Source organism: Myiozetetes cayanensis, unplaced genomic scaffold (assembly GCF_022539395.1).
Source record: "Myiozetetes cayanensis isolate MyiCay16 unplaced genomic scaffold, myiCay2020 scf10, whole genome shotgun sequence".
Taxonomy (NCBI): Eukaryota; Metazoa; Chordata; class Aves; order Passeriformes; family Tyrannidae; genus Myiozetetes; species Myiozetetes cayanensis.
This window is the reverse complement of record NW_026086605.1, coordinates 29,579,862-29,591,428: the sequence shown is the minus strand read 5'-3', so window position 1 is coordinate 29,591,428 and position 11,567 is coordinate 29,579,862. Positions and strand designations below refer to the sequence as shown.

The 11,567-nt window shown below is 43.4% G+C and overlaps 1 protein-coding gene across 2 annotated transcripts; it reads right to left on the bottom strand.

The window, feature by feature from the left end:
* Positions 1 to 3,270: 3,270 nt before the first annotated feature.
* LOC126653240 (protein NDNF-like) lies at positions 3,271 to 11,286 on the bottom strand. Of its 2 annotated transcripts, none has more exons than XM_050340774.1 (4): positions 10,811 to 11,286; positions 8,552 to 8,744; positions 6,523 to 6,656; positions 3,271 to 5,557 (listed from the first exon to the last, which is right to left on the bottom strand). In XM_050340774.1, exons 2-4 carry the CDS (start codon positions 8,734 to 8,736, stop codon positions 4,206 to 4,208), a joined length of 1,671 nt encoding a protein of 556 aa, XP_050196731.1. In that variant the 5' UTR covers positions 8,737 to 8,744; positions 10,811 to 11,286; the 3' UTR covers positions 3,271 to 4,205. The 2 variants fall into 2 exon arrangements, with proteins under 2 accessions (XP_050196731.1, XP_050196733.1); XM_050340776.1 differs by lacking the exon at positions 10,811 to 11,286 and adding an exon at positions 9,491 to 9,561.
* Positions 11,287 to 11,567: the final 281 nt, after the last annotated feature.

Sequence of the window (11,567 nt, the reverse complement as noted above, 5' to 3'; positions counted from 1 at the left end):
AAATTCTACCCACAAACCCCAACAACTAATAATAATGGAGCCCAGAATGGTGTTGATGGGTATACATGTAAACCAATATCAGCTCCATGTCTGAAAGCAAATCATGAGCAGGATTTCCCTCCAGTACCTGGGGCCAAAATAGCAGAACTATCTTAACATATTGCTTAAGCTAGCAGGGAGTCTTCCAAGTGGGAAAGCGTTAGCCAGAAAAAAACATGCAAAGATACAAAGGTGAAATTGCAGGGAAAAAAATTCCTTGAAGCTATGAATGCATCCCTCGATGTGGGCAGATGGGGAACAAATTCTTTAAAAACTTCCAGATTCACTTTGAAGGGTATTTACATTTGTTAGGAAACTCAAAGTAATAGGGAATGAATGAATAAATGGACTGTTAAATACAGGAGAGAAAAGGAATGATAAAATAGATTATTCTTATTGTCAGTTAAATATTAACTCATAAATGTCATCAGTACTTGAACCCAGTGTCAGAAATGTCTACACTGGTTTTAGGCAGCAGTATCTTTCAAAGTGTGCAAATTAAAAAAGTAATTATTACTGTGTTAGGTTACATTTCAAAGTTTGTATCAGTAGCAGTTGTGTGAAACCCTGCAAGGTGATACTAAAGAGCCCCTCCCAGTACTGGTGTGTGGCCAACAGCCATGCACAATGGCAGACTTTAGCCTGTGCTCTATTATTTAACTGCCTCAAATACCAGCACCTCATTTCACCAGTGCCAGTTTTGATTTGTGAGGCTGAACACACAGGGGAAGGGGATGTGTAATGAAACCTGTTTTATCTGCTCTGCTTTTGGTACCCTGAGCCCCACTTCCCATGTGGAGAGAGTGGTAGAGCAGTAGGATCAACTCTGTAGAAATTGGGAAGAGGTGCATGGCCTTTGATCTTGGCTGTGACAGGATGAGATGCATTAGCTGGAAGCACACGAAAAAGCTGGGACCCACTACTGAACACCAGAAAAAAAAATACTTTGGCCTGATAACAATGTTGATGACTTACTTGAAATGATCCACAAGCACAAAGTGTTGCTTTTGAAATCTTCTCCATGAAGACATCTGTCTGCACTTCTTCAGATGTGACTCAGATTTAACAAGGATAGGGGAGCAGATGGGAAGAGCTGGTGACAGCTTAGGACAGGCTAAACTGAGGTAACTGAGCTTCCATAAAAATTGAGCAAGGACTGCTGAAAGCATGAAGACAAAGTAGGTAAATGTGGCTTGGGAAATGTTCATGGCCAGACTGCAATAGACAAGGACTAGTCAAATGGGAAGAGGAAAAAGTAAAGATGCCAAGCAGCTTTGAAAGAAAAGAACTGCCGAGTGCTGAAGATGGGGAGCTATGCACTTGAGTAACTGCCTATGTAGGGGTGGGTAGAAACTCTTCCACACCTTCCCAGGAAGGTGTGGATAAACCCCTCAAACTTCCAGGACAGCAGTCAGCAAAGTGACACCCAGCTTAAAGCAGTGCAGCCAAAGGCTGCCCCATAAGCAGGGTTATGGGCACGAGTGAATTGATAAGAAGTTTGCAGCCTGGTGCACAGAGGCAGAGTCACAGTGGAAAGATCAACAGAGAGGAATATTCCCTGCTGCTTCTGGGGTCTGTGTTACAGGGCATGGCTGGCTGCACACATAAGCAAAGCGGGTTGTTACCTGGAGGGCAGGTTGCCTGCTCTGCTTAGATTAGAGACAATGAGTCTTGACAGAACAGCCTGTTCCTCCCTACATCCAACCTCTCTCTCCTGTGCACAGGGGCCTTTGCTGATGGGGTGCCTGGTATGTGTGGGGGGCAGCTCCTCCTTGGTGAGGGACTGGCATCAGCCCTTTGTGCAGCTGCAGTGGTCACTGCTCTGCTGGGGTCACAGCCTGGCCTGCAGGAGCTGTAAGTTTTGGTCTTCAGAGCTTCCCACTGGTCTTTGCCTCAGTCAGTCCTCTGCAGGTGGCAATGGCCAGAGAGGTGGAGTAAAGAGGAGCTGGTGAATCAGGGAAAAGGAGAATCTTGTGGTTCTTTTCAAAGTCGTCCTGATCTCCAAACCTGAACTCCTTCCCTCCAGGTTCTGATTAACTGTCAGTCAACTTGGTGCTGCAACAAGCCTTTGCTTCTGTGTCACCTTTGGCTGCTCAGTTCTCTACCCTCTGCCAGGCTCTCCTATACCTTCCTCAGACCTCTTGGCTGCAGCATGAAATCAAGGTTTTGCTGAGAAGTCCAAAGCCAGTTCTGTTGTAAAAAATCTACTTCATTAGAGCATCGATCCTGGACAATGTGCTGATGTATCTTCCTCAGCCAAGTGACATTTTTGTAGCATTTGTAGAGGGCAAAAGCAAGGGTTAATGTTCTGATTGAGGGCAGTGGATTAAGAACATATCTGCAGTTGATCAGATCTTCCTGTTCCTCCTCTATTATTTTCATAGTTATTACAGTCAGTTGTAGGGCATCTAAGTGAAATTCATCCAGCATATAAATGCCTGAAATAGAGGAGGAAGGCAGAAAATGTCGAGATTTCCAAGTGGAGATGACCTCTGTTGCCCTCTGAGCTCAGACTATTTTTGGCAGGAGCCAAATGGAGAGGAAGCCTGCCTTGGAATGAAGACAGTACAGCTGCCAGCCCCTGTAATTAGCCAAAAGGCCCTTGGAGTGTGGACAGGAGGCTGCAGAGCACGTGGGTCCTGCTGTGGCACTGCTCAGTCCAGAGAGATGCCTGCAGGAATGTAAAGCCCAGCCAAAGCCAGATATTGCAGCTGATGCCCTGTGAAGGCCTGAGACCCTCATGTGGGGCTAAAGAGTCTGCTAATGGATGGTGTGTGCTGTGCAGGGTGCACAGGGCTGGAGAGTCTTTGGAGCAGGGGACAAGCAAAGCTCTGTGTCTGCACACAGGACTGATTTTCAGTCCTTACCAGGGGTCTCCAAACATGCTTGGAGGTAATAATTGCTCAAACTAGAGCCTTGATGGCCTTCAATCACAAGAGAACTTCTGAAATATCCAGTAATGGAACTGATAACTTATGTATTTGCTTAGTGTAAGTGTAGGGAAAAATTAATTACTACAGGCAAGGTTTCTCTGGCAACCTCTGGGGGGTCAATGGATCTATCGTATCTCTTCATATGTAAGTTCCAGAGCCCGTGTGCAAAATATTTTCTGCTGATAATTGACATTAAGCACAAGGGGGTTTATGAATACTTAATTTTTTTCAATTTTTTTTTTTTTTTAACTGTCTCATGTCATCTGAGGAAGGTAATCAAGGAAACAAGGCAACTAAGAAGCGTTTTTCAGGATTTTTACTACAAATATTTTTTTCCTCCATGATATTTAATAGGAAACCCACATTTAGTTTTTCTCAAAGCAATGCATTCATTCATATAAGCTCATTTAAAGATGTAAAGAATGAATATATTACACTCAGGAGTCACACAGTCATAGACAGGGGCTCGATATCTGAGGTTATAGATTAATCTTCTTTCTGTGTTGGGATTCCTCACTTGCTGCTATCCTCAGTGGGCAGCAGCACAGCAGTGTGTTTGTATACTCCCCAGAAAAGCTGGATCCAGAGCTAGTTCCTGGCCTACATTTTGTGTTTCTAATCAAGCACAGTTTCTCTACAGAAATGAAACCAAGCAAACATGCAGGTAACAGGGAAAGCCTGCTTCACTCGAGGTGTGGAGCTTTACACCACTTGCACTGCTTCTTTTAATTTCTTGTTGTCTCATCTCTGCTCAAGCAGTGAGGAAGTTCAGTTTCTCAAGAGTAGCCTGACTTGTGGGGGTCTCTCAGTTCCTCATTACCTCTGTGAGTTACAGAAAGTGGAAAACTCTCTGGGACTTGAAAATAATGTGTGCTTCTTGTGAGGCGCTTCCCATCACTTCTGTACTGGATTTCAGAAGCATTTTAGGTAACCAATCTATTTCTCACGGGTGCCATTAGGGTATTTTATTTCCACGTGTGTGAGTTTGTTTCACAGGTCTGCTTTTGATGTCTGAATGAGATAGGAAAAGAAAAAACCTCACCCTACACAGGAGAGAAGATGTAAAAGTAAGTGTAATGATCTAGACAACTAACATTTTTTTTTTCTGCAGAATCTCACGGCTTTATATTTTTTCTGTCCGAGCGTATTTTAAACTGCACAGGCTATGACATGGATTGGTGTAAATTTTGAGAAGTCTTCATTCACTCACTTCAAATCTTTTCTTTAAAACCTTCAGCATTTTTTTCTGGTCTTCACGACTTTGCTGTGATATCTGACAGGGATGCCAGATGGCCCAAAGAGATAAACATCAAACAAGTAAAGTGTTCCTGCATCCAGCCCCTTGATGGTCTCTGTGGTGACGGCTCTCTGGGGATTCAGATCATAGAAATACTTGCACAGCACTTTCTCTGATTTGTGCCGAGACTCAGGTCCAGAGCACCTGTCTGCGTTCTGCAGTTCCCTCCAGACCTGATCTTCCTCAATCCTTCTCTTGTACACGCAGTACTTGCTCTCCTCTTGTGTTCCCAGCCAGGCAATGGTCACAGAGTTGCAGGTTCTCAGTTTACTGAAGGACTTGATTTTTAAGCTCTCTGGAAGAAGCGGGAATAAAGGCTTGTGGAAATGGGGGGACACCTGTACTTTCACAGAAGAGTTAGATTCCTCTGTGGACCTCAGCTGCACCAGATATGTGTCCAGCAGCTTTCCCTTCAGAGAGAAATACCTCAGCCCTGAGATGTTTTCCGAGGCCACTGTTTTGCCATTCTTTGTTATGTGAACCCGTACTTGGCCACGACACAACTGAAAGGAGAATTGTACTTTCTTGTGCCTCGCCTGGTACTGCAGGCTGTAGAATTTCTGCTTTTTCCCATCCAGGACAACCTGAATCACTTTCCCATCTTTCAGCTCGGTCACCTTGGGTTCAGGTTCTTCCAGGGTCCTTGCGAACGTCCCGGTGTAAGCGGCGCTGGCGTTTGTAAGGAGATTGACAACAAAAACATCAAAGTAATACTGGGTGCTGGGGCTGAGGCTGGGCACCGTGTAAGTGTTCTTGGTGCCCATGCAGATCTGCCGGACTTCCCCACTGCTCACTTTGTTGATGATGCTCAGCTCGCTGTTGGACAATATCATCACCTGCTGCGGCTCGAGGAGGTACGGAGACAGGGACAAGGCCAGTGTCGGTGGCAGCTTCATTCCAGAGGATCTGATTGCTGTCTCAGCAGCACATAAGCTCTTGTAGTTGTGCTTCTCATTAACTAGGAGGCAGTACTGGATGCTTTCTCTGTGCTGCAGGACAGAAGGGCTGTGTTTCCAGGTCAGAGTCACTGTTGTATGCCCAACTCCGATAACATCTATGCGTGGATCCATTGGAAGCTCAGGGTACAGGTGCCCAGATGTTGTGTCAGTCGTTAGGTACACAGTAATGTGTGTGTCCCGCTCAGTGGATAAGAACTCCAGCATGTAAAGGGCAGAATGGGAAGACATACCCATGTAAGTCTCTACGGAATTTCCCTTGTAGTTAAAAATGGTGGACACAGTGCTTGGGGCCTTCTGAGGCTGTGAGACCTCCTGTGTATCGTGGTCACCTGCAGGCAGAAAGCAGACTTGTAACTCCTGGTTTAACCCGTGTGAAATAAAACACGTCATATAAATTTTACAGTTTGCATGTTAGGGAACATGATATTTTCTTCTTGAAAACAATAATTATAACTAAAAATATGTTGCAGTTGCTACTGGCAATTTATTAAGATAAAATTTGAGAAGCTTTTATTTTCCCTGTGCAGCTGTAGAATTATGTTTTCAAAAACTGTTATTATGAAACTGCAGCTTGCAAAAGCTTAACTTGTATCATGCTGATGTCCCTAAAATTTTCTTCTTCCATTAGCTGTCCCTTAGGGTACTTTACTTTAAGGAGACTCACTCTTTATAGAATAGGGATTTTCTTTGGATTAGTTTTGTGCCTTTGTCTCCTTTGAAGAAGGAAAACATAGGAGCATAATTTGAACTCGGTCAGGTGTACCTGCTTGCCAGGTAAGACTTGTTAATGGCAGCTTTCAGATTCTTAGTTTGAAACATTAATTCAAAAAAATCATGCAAGAGAAAGCAATTTCCTTTTGGGCTACTGGCAGTATAATGCCCAATGCCATGGTAAATGGTAATCTTAGAGGAAGAAATGGATAAATCTTCTCTGCTTCACTGTGGGGAGCAAATGACTGTCTCAAGTGACCTAAGCCACAGAAAAAGAGCTGAGACAGCAGGGGGAAGTTTGGCCCAGTACAAAGAGCTTATGGAGTTGATCTGTGTTTGTGCAGCCACAAAGACCCACAGTGGTTCCCAAATATTAACTTTAGATGTAGACTTTTTTCACATATAATCCATAACTTAACTTGAGGGCAAAATCTGATGGGTTCCCACGTTTCATCCATGGAAACAGGGTGAGTCCGTGGCAATTTACAGGACAGGGAAGTATGAGATGTTTAGGCTTGTGGGGAATTCCCTGTGAGTAACTTATCCTTTCTTTGCCTCTGCTTTGATGGGCTGAAGGTCTCACCTTGTGTTTCTTTTCCTAGGGAACTTGCTGAAGCCTTGTGCACAAGGATGCTCCATTCGATGGGAACGTCGCAGGGGGTCACTGTTATTGTGAACGGTGAAAGGACTCTGCTTTCTTCCAAAACAAAGTAGTACCTGTAAATGTGGATTAGAGACAGAGGGAAAGTGTCAGGGAGTTCAAGTCTGCATGAGACTCCTTGTAATCAGCTGTCCTGATGTTGTATCGAAATGTCTGTTGCTCTCTGAAGTGCATCCACACAAAGGGATGTGAATGTCTGAAACCTTCAGCTGTGGGAGGAATACATGCTGTGCCTTGTTTGTTTGGTTTTATTCTAGTGCATAAATATTTGCTCAAAGCTTTGTTCATGTACATTTAGGCAATATTTTTTCCCCTCTGAATTTTAGCACAGTTGAGGTGAATATCATATCTCAGTCCTTAGCTGGTTATTTTGGGTGATGGATGTGATTTAGCTTGAACTGCCTTCCAGATAACCACCTGTTACCTGACTCTGGGGACTTTGGTACACTTATCCCCAGGGTTTCCTGACTGGAGTTTAGTGAAGGCTCTTAGATCTTATCCTCCCTCATATGTGCTTGCATATCTAGGTCTTCGTGGGTGTCAGATGAAGCAGATCTGACAGACTGGTTTTAGCCAGTCCTGAAAATTTTCAGATGTAAATGGCAGTTTCATCCAGGCCAGTTCCACCTTAGTTGCCTCTGTGTCAAAGGCTGCTATGCATGAGCAGTGCAAAGTGACATCAGTGTCTTTGGTCAGCTTTGATTACTGCCTAAAAAAAGCTCAACCTCCAGTCTCACTCTGTTTATTGCTGTTGTTTTTATAAGGACTGTATATAGCCACAGAACCATTTGGACTTGGGTCACTCACTCTGCACTCGAAGGCAATTCAAGGGGTTTTTTTGTTTATTAGTAAGACAAGCCTGGTCATTATGGATAGATCATGTAAGCCTAGAGGTCTGGCTTAATTTCAGGATGTGGCTGCTGGGCCACATTCTTGAGTCTTTTACGCTAAGCCGAAACTTGTTTGGATGACTGGGGTTCATAAGAACCTCACCTGACCACGCTAAACTGAAGGGGGTTTGCCTCCTAATTGCAGTTGTACTGTTATGCCACAAGAGCACAGAAAAATTCCTTTGTCTCTGAGATTTCAATGCCCCTTTTCCTTTAACGAGGAGAGCTCCTAGTTTTGCTCTTGTGAGCATCACCACATTATATAACATATTGCCATGTTCCAGTTTCTGTCTGTGCAATGCATGCAAAGACTGAACCATCTGGGCTCACCCTCTGCTCTGTGACCACTCGGGTCTGTGTCAAAATCTGTATGTGTTGGTCACTGTCCAGAGTGGAGTCTGATTAAACCCCTTCAAGTGTTCTCTTCCCAAACAAGCAGATGGATCTTTGCTACCCAAGATGTACAGCACCAGTTGTAATCCCCAGATCACCCACATATCCAGGTACGGCAGAAAACTTTGCAGATATTTTGGGGAAGCAAAGAGTCTGCGGAATTTCTACGTGCAAAGCACTTTTGGTCTTAGCAAGTTGTAGTGCCATTCAGCAAAAACACTTCCAAGCATACAGGACACTGGCAGAAGTTTCTCTGAGATGTCTGTGCAGATGTTCTGTTGATTTTTGGATATAGTTAATTTACTGGGTAAACTTGTTGTATTTTACCATGAATGTAGGACAGGTGATGTCTCTGCAGCCCTTGAAGCCAGGCTGTTTGTGGCACAACTGTTTGCTGCTGGAGCCTCACCCATTGGTGTGTCAGCTGCTGCTCTGGCAAACACCACAGAAAGCTGCCTGAAATGTGTACATGAACCTAAATGTCATCTCAGAGGCTCATTCCAGATTCTGGGCAATGGAATGACTTGAGTAATGGGCCTCTTTCTGTAAATTCAGTGTGCACTGGCAGAGCTCTGCAGGTGCATAGATTTTTGGCTTGTGCTGATGGTGTTCAACTACCAGTGCTGTAGGGAAGTATCTGAGAACAGGAGTGGCTGATTTGCTCTTACCTTTTGGGTATATCCTTCATCAGGTGAACTGTAGTTTCCTTACCATCAGCAAGTATCAGGGAGTGGTAGAAATTGAAGAGATCAGTCCTGAAGCTTTGTTGGGAACTGGTGGGTGCTTTTATGGAATGGCACAAGCAAGCTGCCATGAGAATGTGGAGAGGCAGATAAAACTGGAGCCAGGACATCTTCAGTACTGCAAAGTGAGATGACAAAAGTGAATAGAAGCTGCTGTCATTGGGGAGAAAATAATCAGTGACACTCTCTGTGCTTTTACTGGTATTTATCATAATCACAGCAAGTCAGGCATTCATAGAGTGCCAGTCTCCATTTTGCTAAATTGCTTAAAGTTCACAGAGAAATATTTCTCAGGGGATTTCTCTGTAAAGGTTTAATGGCAGAAGCTGGAATGAAGTCTTTGGTTATAGAAAATACGGTCATTGTAGCACAGGTGCAATATCAAAAGACAGTTATAAAAAAAAATCTTTTACCACTGAAAGAATGAGTGGAGAATTACATTAAAAATATCTTTTTTCTAGTTTATGGTGTTCATTTCCTGAATTTCAAGGCTGAGCTGTTTGTAATGGAGCTGTCACTTGCAAACTCACAGGAGGTCACTGTATCTCAAACACTGCTTCTGCTGGTCCGTCAGAGATCACTGAATTTTTATTTCTCTATGTGTAGAGAAGAGGATCAGCATGTCTTATTAAGAGTTGTGTAAGATACTTTTAGATGAAAGGTGGAGAAGGCTGGACAAGACTCCCTAAACTGATACTTAGGAGATTCTAAGCATTTTGCATATCTCATTTGGAGGAAAGCTTTATTACTGTAGGGCAGTGATCCTGTTCTTAGATTCTCGTATTGCCCATCATTTTCATACCTGTGTCACTTCCAGCCTGTCTCAGCATTTGCTGCTCACAGAAACAACTATATTGTACTCACTCTGATAAGAGATTTTTAAATATCAGGTGTGTCCCTGTTCCCCAGGAGGCTTTCTTATCAGCTTGGCATCTGTGAGAGAAAAGTACACAACTGGTCCTCAGCAAATGCTGACATTGTTTCTGACATTATTTAAAAGGTTGTGTACATTGCCCAGAGCCACACAGACAGGACACTCTGTTTAGGACAAGGAATTTGACAGTACACTACTATGTGAGGTTATTGATTATGCTTACAACACTTTTGTCTGCCACATCCAGTTTCAGAAAAAACAAAGTATGAAAGTGGAAAGGGCGTAGACCTTTAACACAGGTGCCAGCTGTAGCTCAGGGATTTGGAAAGCAGAGGGAGCTCTGTGAGCAAGATCTCTTTTTTTGAGGGAAAAGTAGCTTATTGCATCTTACAAGCAGCAAAGAGTAAATATCCCGGTTAAATACGATTACTGGGTAATGATAGAAGAGAACATAAAAGACAAAGGCTCAATTCTTTATAATTTTTACTTGTTTCTGAGATCAGCCCTTTCTCTCATGGTGCCTACAAATGTGTAGAGCATCTCAAGCAGTCAAATCTATGGTTCAACAGACCCTCTGTCCATTGCAATTAAAGTGACTTTAGAAAAGGACCTGCTCCTTTTTAAATCCATTTCAAACATGCACATTTAAACATACTGTTGAATACAACTGGAGGTTCTTATGTACAAAATCTGTGATTCCCAAAGTAAAGCAAATCTTTAGCATCAGTGAGATAATTATGGAAATTATCACTGCCAGATTATCTGAATGTGCCTGTCAACATCCAAGTAAAGCTGATATATTCTCTGCCTGTTTGTAATATTTTTAGCACCTGGTTGAAGGCAGGATTAAACACCCATCTGAACAAGCTGAAAGAATAGTTAAGATTTCTATGTCAATTCCATTTTTAATGTTCTTATAACAGAGCTTTCCTTATGACTCTGAGTCACTTTGCCACTTTGTTATTCTTGTAGTCTAATAATAGCTTACAGATTTAAAACTTAACCCCAAATGTTTTGTTTTACCTTTGACAGTGGAATCTGAGTTGCTTTGCCCCTTTGGAGAGGATCAAAAAAAAAAAAAAAGTCTTTCTGCTGTGTAAATGACAGGATCTCACAAACCACACTGATACCACAGCAGCTCAGTTTTTTCTCATCCAGGAAAACAAACAAACCAAGCGATCAACAAACCTATAATCAGCTTATCCCAAAGAGAACATCATCTTAAAGGCTGTGGTAATTTTCACCCAATTACACAAACAACATATTCTCAGACTCTTGGAAATACCTCACAAAACAATTACTGTGCTTACCTATTGTGTTCTTGGCCAGATGATCCTCAGACCACTTGCCCTCTTTGCCGAAAAAGCATAAAATAAAACGACATGGGTTTTTCAGATCTCTGTAGGCACATGAAAATCAAAACTGTGCAACCAGTTTAACAGGACAGAACTGATTTTTCCATATGGCTCCTGAGCAGGCATAGTAACTAAAATACTTGCAGTCTTTCAAGAAAAGTAAAAAAAAAAGAAAAAAGGGGGGGAGGGAATATTTCCAAACAAAACAAAAAAACCACCAGAAACTCAGTATTTTCCTAAGTTGGGTGTTTTCAAAGGTTGTTTTGAACTTGCATAATTTTAAAATCTTCAGAGTGGTGATTGTTGCCCCTTCAGTTCTGGAGTTCCTCCTGGAGGGCTGTGCAGCAGTCGGGCTGTGCTGCCTGCAGACCCCCGACCCTGCTCCTGCACGGAGTGTCAGCCAGACTGCTGGAGCAGCCTAATCCCGGCAGTGGCTGGCCAGGGAGCAGGTCTTTGACTGAAATGCACAGTGAGGAGGAGGAGGGGGTGAGATGGAGAGAGGAGCAAACATTGTTAACCCTTGTCAGCCCTTAAGCCGAGCCAGCCAGGGGTGAACCACTTTCCTCTAGAAAGCCGGTTTAGTGTAGGCAGCTGGATGGCCCTTCCAAGGAGTGTCCAACCTTCCTGCCTACAGCAGGAGCTGCTGAAGCTTCAGACGGTTTCAGGTGCACGGTGTTTCTGGTGTGTTGCACCAACAGGTGCTGACTTAGAG

Coding starts and splice junctions, on each gene's coding strand:
- LOC126653240 (XM_050340774.1), bottom strand. CDS start 8,736: ATGTCCTGGCTCCAGTTTTATCTGCCTCTCCACATTCTCATGGCAGCT. Junction 6,657..8,551: donor ATGAAGGATATACCCAAAAG/GTAAGAGCAAAT, acceptor CCACATTTACAG/GTACTACTTTGTTTTGGAAG. Junction 5,558..6,522: donor CCTAGGAAAAGAAACACAAG/GTGAGACCTTCA, acceptor TTCTGCCTGCAG/GTGACCACGATACACAGGAG.